The sequence below is a fragment of the Phoca vitulina genome, unplaced genomic scaffold (genome assembly GCF_004348235.1).
Source record: "Phoca vitulina isolate PV1807 unplaced genomic scaffold, GSC_HSeal_1.0 scaffold1, whole genome shotgun sequence".
Lineage (NCBI taxonomy): Eukaryota > Metazoa > Chordata > Mammalia > Carnivora > Phocidae > Phoca > Phoca vitulina.
In genome coordinates this window covers 111,353,084-111,367,598 of record NW_022589704.1, presented here as the reverse complement: position 1 = coordinate 111,367,598, position 14,515 = coordinate 111,353,084, and the positions used below count along the sequence as shown (strand labels likewise).

Here is a 14,515-nt window from a genome sequence, read left to right as displayed (position 1 = left end):
CAGTAATAAAATAAATAAGTCATGGGATATAATATTCAGCATGGTGACTATAGTCAATAATATTATAGCACATACTTGAAATTTTCCAAGAAAGTAAATCCTAAAATGATCTTTGTATGGAGACAGATGGTAACTAGATTTATGCAGCGATCACTTTGCAATGTATATAAATATCAAATCATTATGTTGTATACCTGAAATCAACATGATGTTATATGTCAATTATACCTCTATAGTTTTTTTAAGAGCATGGTAGTTTGGAATTCATGGAGTATCAGGGGTAGTGAGTGGTAGGTCCTTGATGCCTTAGAAAGGCAGAAAACAGGGGTTGTTGTAGTGGCTAGAGGACAGAATGTGAAAAACTTGGCCCATGTCAGTCAATCTTGACAGTCTCTTAGGGCTTTAATAGGGGAGTGGCATGACAGATCTGGTGTAGAGCAAGGAGAGAAGATTTAGGAGAATGTTTTAGTAATCCATATGAAAGATGGCTTGATATAAAGTTTTGTGAAAATGATATAGTCACCAGCTTACATGCCTGTTTTTAAAAATCAGATGTGATTTGGCCTCCATGTAAACATGTACAGGGTCCATTTCCTCTTAACCAAGATTAAAGTAGATTTCTAGGGAATTCTAAGTCTGAGATTCTGTGATTTTAACAGGTTTGGGGGCCTAAGAGAGAATTCTGATAATTTAATAGGAAGTGGAGATTATATACTAGTTGAGTCAAATAATGCTCTGATAGTTTCTACAAGTAAACACAAAAAGATACATTACAGGTATGATTACCAAAAGAGCATGATGAAGAATAATACAGTATAGCTTGAAAGAATCAGAACCTAGGAATAAAAACATATGTTGAAGGAATCGGGACACTGGATCACAGTTCTCAAAGTGTAGTCGCTTTACTACCTGGATTATTTTGAAGTATGTTGCTTAATTTCTAAGGAGGTGAAGACTCTCCAATTACCTTTCTATCACTGATTTCTAGTGTAATTCCATTTCGGTCAGAGAAGCATATTCTGTATGATTTCAATCCTTTTAAACTTGTTGTTGTTACTGTTACTATTATCATGATCACCAAGGATATAGTCTCTCAGTGAATATTCTGTGTGCACTTGAAAACAATGCATATTCTGTGATTGTTGGATGGACTACTCTGTAATTGTCAGTTCCAGTTGGTGGATGGTGTTGTTCCCTTCACCTGTCCCCTTGCTGTGTGTTTTTTTTTTTTTTTTCCTATTGATTACCGTGGTAGAAGTGTTGAAGTACCCAACCATAATTCTAGTTCTCCTTTAAATTGTATCAGGTTTTATCGCTTCTCAGCCTTTTGGCTAAGATCAAGTGTAAATTGTATCAGGTTTTGCTTCATATATTTTGAAGGTCTGTGATTAGATGCATACCTCTTTAGGGTTGTCTTGTCTTCTTGATGAATTCACCCTCTTGTTATGTGTATAATGTCCTCTTGTATCTCTGGTAATTTTCCTTACTCTGAAGTCTGTCGTGTTTGATATTAGTGTAATGTCTCAAGTTTTCTTTTGATTAGTGTTTGTGTGGCATATGTGTTCCATCCTTTTACTTTTTACCCACCTTCATCATTATTTTGAAAGTGGATTTCTTATGATAGCATATTGTGAGGATTTTTTTCTTTAATCCATTTTGAAAATCTCTTTAATTATGTGTTCTGAGTATTTAAATTTAATGTAATTACTGATGTGTTTGGATTTAGATATACCATCCTCTCTGCTTGTTCCTCTGATTCATTGCTCTGTTTCCTTTTACTGTCTTTTGGATTATTTGGGTACTTTTTAGTTTTTAATTTTAACTTACCTGTTGAGTTTTTTACACTATATATTGTTATGTGTTTTTTTTCTTAATAGCCACTGTAGGAATTAATATACATCTTTAACTTTTCATAGTCCACTTTTTATAACTGGTTATTTTACTACTTTAAGTAAAACATATGAAACCTCCCACCATATAGGTCCCTTTAGTCCCCCCTTAATGCGGTTGTTGTCATGTGCCATCTGCATATATTGAAAACCTCATCAGACAATAATGTAATTTTTGCTTTTAACTGTCAAACATACTTTAAAGAACTTAGAGGGGAAAAATAGCCTGTTACACTTACTATATATTCTATTTCTATTGCTCTTCCTTCAGTTCCTGAATTTTGAAGTTTCCCTCTGCTATGATTTTCCTTTGTATGAAGATCTTCTTCAAATTGTCTTCAGAGCAGGTCTGCTAGCTATGAATTTTCTTTGTTTTCTTCATGTAAGAATATATTTATTTCACCTTCTTTAAAGTATTTTTTTGTTGGATATAGAGTTCTAGGTTGACAGTTGGTGCTGCATTTAAAAAGTAGTGTTCCACTTCTTTCTGGCTTCCATGAGAAATCTATAGTCATTTGAATGATTGTTCCCTTATATATATGATTTGTTGTTAGTTTCTGGCTACTTACAAGATTTTTTCATTGTCTCTAGTCTCAGTAGTTCGATTATGGTGTGTTGGGCATTGATTTTCTCGGGTTTTCCTGTTTGAAGTTTGCTGAGCTTCTTGTACTATAAGTTAAGGTTTTTCACCACATTTACAGTCTTTCCAGAAATTTCTTGATATTGTTCTGCACCACACTTCCTCTTCTCCTTCTAGGTCTCTGATGGCAGAATGTTAGATGTTTGTTGTTGTCCTACAGGTCCCTGCGGCTCTGTTTATTTTTTCCAATATGTTTTCCTCTCTGTTCTTCAGACTGGATAATTTCTTTTAAGCTACTGAGTTTACTGATTCTTTCCTCAATCATTTTATTTTGTAATTGAACTACACCATGAATTTTTTATTTCAGTTATTATATTTCTGAGTTTTAATGTTTCCATTGCATTCTTTATTTCATCTATATTTGACCCTTGAGCAATACAGGAGTTAGGGGTGCCAACCCCCCACACAGTCAAAAATCCACATAACTTTTGATGCCCGCAAAATTTACTAATAGCATACTGTTGACCAGAAGCCTTGCTGATAAGTAGTCAATTAACACATATTATTTATGTCATATGTATTATATACTTTATTCTTAAAACAAAGTAAGCTAGAGAAAAGAAAATGTTATTAAGAGAATCATAAGGAAGAGAAAATACATTTACAGTATTGTAGTTATTTTTTTTTAAATTCACATATAAGGCGGTATCTGGGTGGCTCAGTTGGTTCGGTATCTGCCTTCAGCTCAGGTCGTGATCTCAGGGTCCTGGGATCGAGCCCTGCATCGGACTCCCTGATCAGCAGGGAGCCTGCTTCTCCCTCTGCCCCTCCCCACTGCTTGTGCTCTCTCTCTCTGTCTCAAATAAATAAAAATCTTTAAGAAAAATAATAAAGCCACATATAAGCACACCTGTGCAGGTCAAACCTGTGTTGTTCAAGTGGCAGCTATATCTCCCTGATGTTATTTTCCATTCATTCCAAGAGTGTTCACCCTTACTTCTTAGAGCATGGTTATATGAGCTGCTTTAAAATCTTTGATAATTTCAACAACCATGTCATCTTGGTGTTGAGATCTGTCAGTTCTCCTTTCCCTTATACTTTATTGAGATTTTCATAGTTGTTTATATATTAAGTAATTTTGAATAATATCTTGGACATTTTGAATACTATGTTATGAGACTCTGGGCCTTGTTTAGTTGCTATGGAGAACAATGACTAGTACATTTTTCAGGCGGTTGAATCCAATTTAGATTACAAGTTCTTACTGACCTTCAGAGGGTATGTTTCTTATGTCAGTTCAGTTTTCAAGGTGTTTTCAGTGTTATTTGGATAATGTGGATCACTCAGTGACCAGTCTGGGACCTGTAAAATGTTCTATTCCATAGTCCAGTTCTCAAAGACTTTAGTATTCTGTTTAGGGTCAGATCTACCCATGCATAGTTTGGGGGTAAGTCCAAGAGCTTATAAACAACTTTTTGGGATCATTTTCTTGAGTTCCTTCTTCTCTGCATTCTTCCAGACACTTCTTGGTCCCAGGAGCCCCCACATTCCTGGGTTTTTTTTTGCAAGAAAGCTGGCTTTTGTTTTCCCACTTTGTGACACACTTCCTGCAATACTCTCTGCCTCTGGAGCCAAGTGGCAGGAGGATAGAGAGAGAAAAATGAAACAGGATTCTCCTGCCATCCCATGCTCTTGGGACCACAGTTCCTCAGGTCATAAAGGATTCCCCTTCCTCAGAGTTTTATGTGCCTACCTGGCCAACACTGCCATACTATAATGGAATGTCCTGGAAATCTGGGGTGGGAGGAGAACAACAGAGAAGATTTACCCCATTTGTTCATACTCTTTAGGGGCCCCTTTTCCTTCTCTTCAGACCAGAGAGGGCTTCTTTTGGAGTCCTTTTTATCCATACCGTTTCAAGCTGCTGCTGCTGAGTTCAGACCACAGGATATCACAGGAACAACAAAAGAATTTTCTAAGCACACTTGCTTAATCATGTGAGGGATACAAAAGAAAAGGAAAGGGAACAACATTTATTTGAATACATACCAAAATTTTTAAGTTAATACAATAACTTTACAAAGTAGATAAAACTGGAAGGGGCCAATTTTATCTCTGGATGATGATAAAGAAAGGGACAGTATCCCTTGTCTTCCCAAGACCCTATGCATCACTGGTCCTTACAGTTTGAAAGGTAAAGTCTATCTCATAATTATGATATGTTAGGGACTTTATGAGTTGAATTTTAATTAAGCACTCCTAGAAGAAAATGCTTTGGTTAAAACTAACAGTTATGCTTTCGGAGAACTGTCGGGCTGTGTGACTGAGCAGCTGGGGGAGATTTAGGGTTTTGGAGACTTTCTCAATAGTCCTCACTTTATATTGTTGAATGACAACCTATTCTGCCAGAATTACCACATATGGCCACATAGGTTGTAGACTCTGGGAGAAGTTTTGTGGGGTTTATTTTCTCATGGATTTTGATGTGAATGGAACCTCCTGAAGCTGTGTGCATTTTGGCAATGTGCCCTACTCACAGCAAAGATCCTAGATAATGAAAAGGTATGATGTAGCAATGACAGCATATCATCTCTTTTCTTCATTTACTCTCTGCCTCTTTCCTCCTCTCCCAGTGTTGGAGGAAGATGACTGTTACCTCTCCAGAGTCTTTGAGTCTCGCTAGAAGAAGTCATCCATTCTCCCAGAGTGCCCCAACAGAATTGAACTGCATGGGCTGGCCAGAGTACATACCTGACACTGGTGAGTTATATGCCTCTCTCTTCTGTTTTATACTCTGATGTCCTGGAAAGAAGGACAAGAAGTGAGAGAGTGTTGTTGACTGCTATGTTTGTCTGGCAGAAGTAGCTTAAAGGTGAGACAGATAAACCAGTGTCTCTTATCCCTTCAATTAGGAAGGGGTCCCTAGCACCCTGAGAAAGGGAATTCTTGGCTGGGAGAAGACTCCATTATTGAATCCCCAAACCTGTCTCTCTTTGTTTATTTTAAGCAGAACTAATGACCACCTCTTGGGTCTTGTAATAGGATATAATTTGCAGAAGAAATAATCACAGAGAGTTGTCTCCTAATCTAGAATGTAACTTGAGTGTTTTCCCTTCTGAGGGACAAGCCTCTTCCTCTAGTTTTATGGCCACTTCTGTGAGTCCGTTTCCCAAATCTATAGCAAACAGCCTCACATCACATATTTGGTCATAAAAGGGCTGGCCTTTGTGCCAGAAGGAAGCTGGGCCCCAGGGAGAGCCAGGATAGGGCATTGTTATACACAGCCACCACCTGTCCTAGACCTAACCCAGGATAGGCTGGATATGCTGAAAATGCTCAAGGGCTTCTGGTGGGAGGACAGGTGTTAGGTCTTGAGCGGGTGCAGATTATATTAGATGGCAACATTACTGTCTGAAAGCTGGCTAGAGGGGAAAGCCAAATACGGTGTTTATGAAGGATAAAGAATGGTAAAGCCCTAGACAGGATTAAAAAGGGCAAACTAGATACACCTGTCAAACATGTACTGTGCCAAGACCTGGGGAGTGGGAACAGGACTGGCATTCAAGGCAAAAGATGATAGGAGCAGAGGGACCAGGCTCTGAACATCAGAGTATGGCATATGCCATCCTGAGGAAGGTCACCTCTGATGTAGACCTGAGTCCTGAGCTTTGAATCCAACTCAGTGCATACTGGGTGCTGGTCCTGGGGGAAATGACTGCTCTGATTAGCTGGTGGACATTATTGTTTTCCATTAGCAAATGTATGTGCTTATGCTGCATCGTGCAGTGGACTTTTATTCTTTCCCAGGTATGGTTGTGATCTTAAGTTCACAATGAGAAAAGTCATGAAAAGGTATTTTCAAATGCTGAAAGAATCTTTTCAAGGGAAAAAAAAAGATATTTCTAACATAGCTCTTCATTAAGTCATGGGATTATTTAGAGGCTCATGGAAGGGTCCATAATGGGTTAGAGTAGCATTTTTCCAGCAATAATCCTCAAGGGCTGATTTTGGCCCTTGAAGTTAGAACTTTCTTACAAAGCCAAAGCTTAATAATCACATAGTCCTATTATTTCAGAAGTTCATTTGAATTAATTGACAGGTGAATTTATTGCAGAATAAGAAGTTAAAAAACCTCAGTCACACATTTGTCCTGGTATGTTTGCATATCAAGAACACTGGTCCGGAGGTTCAGGGCTCTGGCTCTAGCTGCACTTGATATGGGGATGAGAAATTGGGCACACCCCTCTGTTTCTCTGTACTTCAGATTCCTTTATTATTCAAAAACGGAGTGATAATTCCTGCTTTCCCATTTCATTGGGTTAATATGAAGGTCAAGTTAATATGGGCTTGGGTCTCTGCAATTTACCTTAGAAAAGCCTTCTTTTCTTTAATTATTGCTTCTACTCCAACTGTTCTGTTCCAAACTTCTGAGATTTCTACTTTCTATAGATTATATTTCCAGTTTTATCCTTGGAACCTCTCTCATCATTTTCATTTTTTTTACCCCTTTCTCCTCTTAGTTCTGGGAGAATTTCTTAGGCTTTTTTTTTTTCTTCTTTGTTTTTCTGGTTTTATCTGTTAATTGCCTTCATTGGGATTTGTGATTCAATGATCACACTTTTAATCTCCATTAAATCTTTCCAGTATCCTCTAGAAGCTTGTTAAAAACAGAAAATAGAGAATTTTGTAAAAATTTTCTCCTTTTCATGTTTTATAAATTCATTTCCAAATTCATCTGCATTTCTTTTGACTAGTAGTTTTTCTTTAGGTGAAATTTCTCTATTGGCTTATCCTTACAGACATCAGTCCTTCGCCAGCAAGGGCTTGTTATCATGTAGCACTGGAGACAGCACCCTTTCAGAGACTGTTATAGGTTCCTGTTAAAATCCTTTAAACACGGCTGAGCAGGAAGTGAAAAGTTAAGCTTTCCTATAACATATATCACAAGTTCAGTCACCTTGGAGGGAGCTGTAAACAGTTCCAGCTGAAAGCTTTGCCTCTTGCCAGTATTTCTTTTCTATGTCTGGAGAAGTAGCCTAGGAGTAGCCAAGAATTAGCCTGATGTGGGAGCATGCCACCCTCTGCCCCACAAGTTGGTGCCCAGGATAAATTGCTCCACATCCACTCCTCTCTTGGTGGAGCCAGCAGAGCCAGATACAACTCTTCAAGTCGCCAGCACAGCAGGTGCACACAGCATCACATAAAGCCCTCTGCACCTCCAGAGCCCATGCCTATGACTTAGGAAGGGTTGGCAGGGTTCTACCAGGCATTTCCCTACATGCTTTCTGGCTGCATTGCTATTTCAAAGTTATGGGTCACTTTTTTTTCAGGCCAGTTATATCTTTACTGTATCTTGTGGCTGAATTTCTCTATTTTTTAAACAGCTTTATCAAGATATAGTTCACATACCATACAATTCACCCATTTAAAGTATACAATTCAGATTTTTAGTCTATTCACATACATCACAAATTTCCCTATTCTGGATTTTCATGTGAATGGAATCATATAAGACCTGGTCTTTTGTGACTGGCTTTTTTCACTTAGAATAATGTTTTCAAGGTTCATCTGTGTTGTCACATGTACCATTCCTTTTGATGACTGAGTAATATTCCATTGTATAACTGTACCACAATTTGTTTATCTGTTCATCTGCTGGTGGACATTTGGCTTGTTTCCAACTTTTGGCTATTATGAATAATGCTGCTATAAAAATTCATGTACAAGTTTTAGTGAAGACATATGGTTTCATCCATATACATTAGAGTATAACTGGTGGGTCAGATGTTAACTCTATGTTGAATCATTTGAAGAACTGCTAAACTGTGTTCTAAAGCAGCTGCCCCACTTTACATTCCCACTACCAGTGTAATTTCTCCCAACATCCACATCCTAACCCACACTTGTTATCTGACTTTTTGATTCTATTCAAACTAGTGGGTGTAAAGTGGTATCTCACTATGGTTTTGATTTGCATTTCCCTTTTTATGTATTTATCAGCCATTTATAGATCTTCTTTGGAGAAATGTCTATTCAGATCTTTTCCTCATGTTTTAAAGTTTTTGTTTAAATTCCAGTTAGTTAACATACAGTGTAATATTAATTTCAAGTGTACAATTTAGTGATTTAATACTTCCATACAACACCCAGTGCTCATCACAAGTGCATTCCTTGATCCCTATCACCTATTTCACACATTGTCCCACCTACCTCCCCTCTGGTAGCCATCAGTTTGTGTTTTAATGGGATATTTGTCTTTTTTTTATTGAGTTGTAAGTGTTCTTTATATACTGGATACACATCCATTATCAGATAAATGATTTATAAATATTTTCTTTCTCCTATTCTGTGGTTTGTCTTTTCATTTTCTTGATTGTGTCCTTTGAAGCACAGAAGTTTTTTTTAAATTTGATGTCGTTTTTTTCTTTTGTTGCCTGTGCTTTTGATATCATGTCTAAGAATCCTTTGCCCAATCCAAGGTCATGAAGATTTGCCCCTGTTTTTTCCTTAGAGCTTTATACTTTTAGCTCTTACATTTAGGTTTTTTAGTTGAGTTCGTTTGCATGTGGGTATCCAGTTGTCCCAGCACTATTTGTTGAAAAGACTATTCTTTCCCCTTTGAATGGTCTTGGTACCCTTGGAAGTTCATCATAGATGCATGGATTTATTCCTGTACTGTCAATTGTATTCTACTGATCTGTGTCTACCCTTGTGCCAGTACCACACTGTCTTGTTTACCATTGCTCTGTAGTAAGTTTTGAAATTGGGAAGTGGAGTCTTTCCCCTCCTTTACCCTTCATTTTAAGGAAAGTCTAGGCTATTCTGAGGCTCTGGCAATTCCATATGAATTTTAGAATCAGGTATCAATTTCTACAAAGAAATCAGCTAGGATTCTCATGAGGATTGTGTTGAATCTGTAGATAAGTTTGGAGAGTATTGCTATCTTAACAATGTTGAATTTCGGATGAAAAACCTAAATGTGAGACAGGAATCCATCAAAATCCTAGAGGGGAACATAGGCAGTAACCTCTTCGACATTGGCCACAGTGACTTCTTTCAAGACATGTCTCTAAAGGCAAGGGAAGCAAAAGCACAAATGAACTATTGGGACTTCATCAAGATAAAAGAAAATAGTCAACAAAACTAAGAGGCAACCCATGGAATGGGAGAAGATATTTGCAAATGACATTACAGATAAAGGGCTGGTATCCAAGATCTATAAAGAACCTATCAAACTCAACACCCAAAAAACAAATAATCAAGTCAAGAAATGGGCAGAAGACATGAACAGACACTTCTCCAAAGAAGACATACAAATGACTAACAAACACATGAAAAAATGTTCCACATCACTAGCCATCAGACAAATACAAATCAAAACAATGATATACCACCTTACGCTAGACCCGCATCAGGCTCCCTGCTCAGCAGGAAGCCTGCTTCTCCCTCTCCCACTACCCCCTGCTTGTGTTCCCTCTCTTGCTGTCTCTCGCTCTGTCAAATAAATAAATAAAATCTTTTAAAAAAAAACTAATGATGTACTATATGTTGGCTAATTGAACATAATAAAAACAAAACAAAACAATGTTGAATTTCCTGATCCACAAACATGGGATTTTTTCCCCCATTTATTTAGATCTTCGTTTATTTCTTTCAACTATGTTTCATTTTGTTCAGAATACAAGCTGTACTTCTATTGAAAAATTCATTCTTAAGAGTTTTACTCTTTTTTGTTGCTTTATGAATGAAAGTTTTTTAATTTTCATTGGAAGTATATAAAGTATATAGAAATACAATTGATTTTTGTATATTGATCATGTATCCTGAAACTTTGCTGAACTTATTTATTAGTTCTAATAGTTTTTTTATGGATTCCTTAAGATTTTCTACATACAGTGTTGTGTCATCTGTAAATAGAAACAGTTTTCCAATCTGGATGTCTTTTATTTCTTTTCCTTGCCTCACTGTCCTGATTAAAGCTCCTGTACAGTACAGTTGAATAGAAATGGCAAGAGTGTTCCTGATCTTAGAGGTAAAGTATCCCATCTTCACCATTAAGTATGATATTAGCTGTGGGTTTTTCATAGATGCCCTTTATCAGGTAAAGTTACCTTCTATTCCTAATTTGTTGAGTTGTTCAGCTTTTTCTTTGTTTGTTTGTTTGGTTTTTTTTTTTTTTAATCATGAAAGGGTACTGAATTTTGTCAGTGCTTTCCTGTGTCTATTGAGATAATCATGCAAATTTTGTTCTTTATTCTATTCATGTGGCATATTACATTAATTGATTTTCAGATGTTAATCCACCCTTGCATTTCTGGGATATCTTGGTTAAGATATATAATTCTCTTTATATTTTGCTGAATTTGGTTTACTAGTATTTTATTTTATTATGCATATCCATAAGAGATATTGGTCTGTAGTTTTCTTGTAATGTCTTTGTCAGTTTTGGTATCAGGGTACTATTGGCCTCATAAAATGAGTTGAGAAATGTTCCCTCCTCTTCTACTTTTGCAGTAGTTTGTAAAGAATTGGTATTAATTCTTTTTTCAATGTTTGGTAGAATTCAGGGATGAAGCCACTAGGATCTGGGCTCTTCTTTGTAGGTAGTCTTATGATTACTGACACAATCTCTTCACTTGTTAGAGGTCTATTCAGATTGCCTACTTCTACTTGAGTGAGTTTTGACAGTTGTGTCTTCCTAGAAATTTGTCCATTTCATCTAAGTCATCTCAATGCTTGGTGTACAGTCATTCATAGTATTTCTTTATTATCATTTTTATTTCTGCAGGGTCAGAAGTAATGTCCCCTCTTTTTTTTTTTTTATTCTAGTAATTTGAGTCCTCTTTTTTCTTCTTGATCCTCTTCTTGAGTCTTCTTTCTTCAGCTCAAAGTCTATCATTTTTGTTGATCTTTTCTAAGAACCAGCATTTGGTTTCTTTTATTTTCTCTATTCTTTCTCTGTTCTCTATTTCTGTTTTTCTATATTTCTGTTCTTTATTTTTTCTGTAATGATTTCTACTCTAACCTTTATTATTTCCTTCCTTCTGCTTGCTTTAAGTTTTGCACTTCTTTTTCTGGTGTCATGAGATACAAGTTTGGTTGTTGACTTGAGATCTTTCTTCTTTCTTTAATATAGGTATTTGTAGCTATAAATTTCCCTGTAGGCATGCTTTAGCTCTGTGCCATAGGTTTTGGCAAATTTTGTCTTCATTTTCATTTATCTCAAAGTATTTTTTTATTTTTCTTCTCATCTATTCTTTGACACACTGGTTACTTTAGGAGTGTGTTGTTTAATTTCCACATATTTGTGAGTTTCCTACATTTCCAGTTACTGATTTCTAATTTTATTCCATGTGGTCAAAGAACATGCTTTGTATTATTTTTATCTCCTTTTAAATTTACTGAAGTTTGTTTTATAGACTAACATAGGGTCTATCCTAGAAAATGTCGCATGTGCACTTGAGAAGAATGTATACTCTATTGTTGGGTGGTATGTTCTATAGATGTCGGTTTGTAGTGTTGTTCAAGTCTTCTATTTGCTTGATCTTCTGTACAGTTGTTTTATCCATTGCTGAAAGTTGGATGTTGAAACCTCTATTATTGTTGAATTATCTATTTCTCCCTTCATTTCTGTCAGTTTTTGCTTTATGTATTTTGGTGCTCTGTTATTAGGCCTATATAGTTTTAATTGTTCTATCTTCCTGATGGAGTGACCCTTTTATTGTTAAACTCAGCTCTTAAACTCCACTGATTGGCAGTTGATTGCTCTACTGTTTACAACAATGCCTTGGGACATAAGTTGCTCTACAAACTAATTCAATCAAATTATGGCTCCTTTGAAGAAATAGTTTCAGAGATCTGTGTTTGGTGTTTGTTCTGATCCCAGAAGGACTCCCCCACAAAATGTCTTATTCCTGGTTCTTTCTTGCAAACTAATGGGCTTACAATCTAGGCTATATCTTCATTAGATCCATAAATCTGTTCCCCAGTGCCTTTCGCCAGAAGCTCCACTGCTCTTGGGAGCACTTTTAAGTTTAAACTTCTCCATGCTCTAGTACAAATGAGGTTAGTTCTTTTGGGAGAGATTAGCAGCTATCTGTTTTACAGCCTTCCCACAGTGAAAATTCTACACCACCCCCACCCCCACGCCCGGCAAAATATTTGAGCAAGAGCTCTGGAACTGGAGATGGGGATCATGGCAGGCTTCTCTCTGAGTAACAATCACCGAAGGAGGGTACATTGGCCTATGGTCCCCTGGGCTTGCCTGACATGGAATCACAGCCTCCCAAGCAGGGGGAAGAGCTATCAGAGCCCCAGTATTCTCGGTATGCTGAAGAAGGGAGTCCCCACTGCTCAACCACTCTTGCCCAGGACTTAGCCTCAACAACAGGTAGTGGGGGACAGGGTGAAAAACACTGCTCCTCGAAATAAGTTAATCAGAGAAAGACATGTATCATATGACCTCACTGATACGAGGAATTCTTAATCTCAGGAAACAAACTGAGGGTTGCTGGAGTGATGGGGGGTGGGAGGGATGGGGTGGCTGGGTGATAGACATTGGGGAGGGTATGTGCTATGGTGAGCGCTGTGAAGTGTGCAAGACTGTTGAATCACAGATCTGTACCTCTGAAGCAAATAATACATTATATGTTTAAAAAAAAAGAAGAAAAAAAGACAGCAGGAGGGGAAGAATGAAGGGGGGGATATCGGAGGGGGAGACGAACCATGAGAGACTATGGACTCTGTAAAACAAACTGAGGGTTCTAGAGGGGAGGGGGGTAGGAGGATGGGTTAGCCTGGTGATGGGTATTAAAGAGGGCACGTTCTGCATGGAGCACGGGGTGTTATATGCAAATAATGAATCATGGAACACTACATCAAAAACTAATGATGTAATGTATGGTGAGTAACATAACATAATAATAAAAAAAAAAAAGAAAGAAAGAAAAACACTTCTCCTCTAGGGAAGTAAGCTCTCCAGCTGAGAGATAGAGAGGGAGCCCTATGTTCTTGGCTTTAGCCACCTGGAGTAGAATCTCCAACTCAATGAGCTAGGAAGAAGGGGAGGAGTGGTTTTGGTTCAAATACCACAGACTCTCACCCTTCTTACTAAACTTTCATTGATTTTCTTGAACAGATGTTTCTTTATTTGTGGTTTGCCCCTAGGACCATATCCAGAGGTTTTAAGTGGTTGTTTTTAAGTAATTTTCACCAGTTTCACTGGGGAGTGGGTCAGGAGAATTTGTCTTTTTCCTGCCTACAGGAAGTCAATCTCAATTTCCCCTATTTTTATGATTTATTAGTCATTTCCGTGAGAGTTTTAAAGGAGATAAGTTAGATGACTGAGTTCATATCATGCTTACTTGATATCAAAATCCATTGCTTGAACTTCCTCATTATATCCCCAACAACTAGCATTATGCTCTGTACAAAGTAGGCTCACAGTGTCTCTTGCCAATGATACTGATAATATCCCAACAAGAACTGTCTAAGAATCCTCAAAATCGGGAGGAATTAACAATTATATAGTGGTTCAAAACATCGCTGGTGAGCATTGGAACCAATTCCACCACTTCCCAGATGTGTGGCCTTGGATCATTCTGAGCTTGTTAGTTTCAACTGAAAAATGAGGCCAATAATAGTACCTATCAGTTAAAGTTGTTGTGGAAGTTAAATAATATATGCAAAGTACTTAACATTTTAGTATATACTTAATAAATAGCTGCTAAGATTTCAGACATTTCTAGACACTGTTGTATATGTACATATCACTTCATTTAATCCTTACAATAATCCTGCAAAAACAGTTGTTAGTATCATTATTTTATGGGTGAAGAAAGAAAGACTTAAGAAGTTTAAATAATTTGCCCAAAGTCACAAGTAGTAAGAGAAAACCAGAATTTGAACCCAGATCTCTCTGGCTTTAAAGCTTCTTTCTGTTTAACACTGTTGTAGAAACTGAAGTACAGGGTTAGTCAGGAGAGACAGGACAAAAGCCAATCTCTAAGCTTAGAGAAGTTCCAATCCCATTCTGTATCTGTTTCTA

The 14,515-nt window shown here is 37.3% G+C and overlaps 1 protein-coding gene across 3 annotated transcripts in view; it reads left to right on the top strand.

The window, feature by feature from the left end:
* ARHGEF4 (Rho guanine nucleotide exchange factor 4) overlaps positions 1-14,515 on the top strand; it is a 253,022-nt gene that overhangs the window by 149,424 nt on the left and 89,083 nt on the right. For all 3 annotated transcript variants that reach the window (XM_032412865.1, XM_032412855.1, XM_032412851.1), the window contains one exon: positions 5,103-5,229. In XM_032412865.1, the coding sequence (XP_032268756.1) occupies positions 5,103-5,229 (127 nt within the window). The remainder of the gene's footprint in view (positions 1-5,102; positions 5,230-14,515) is intronic.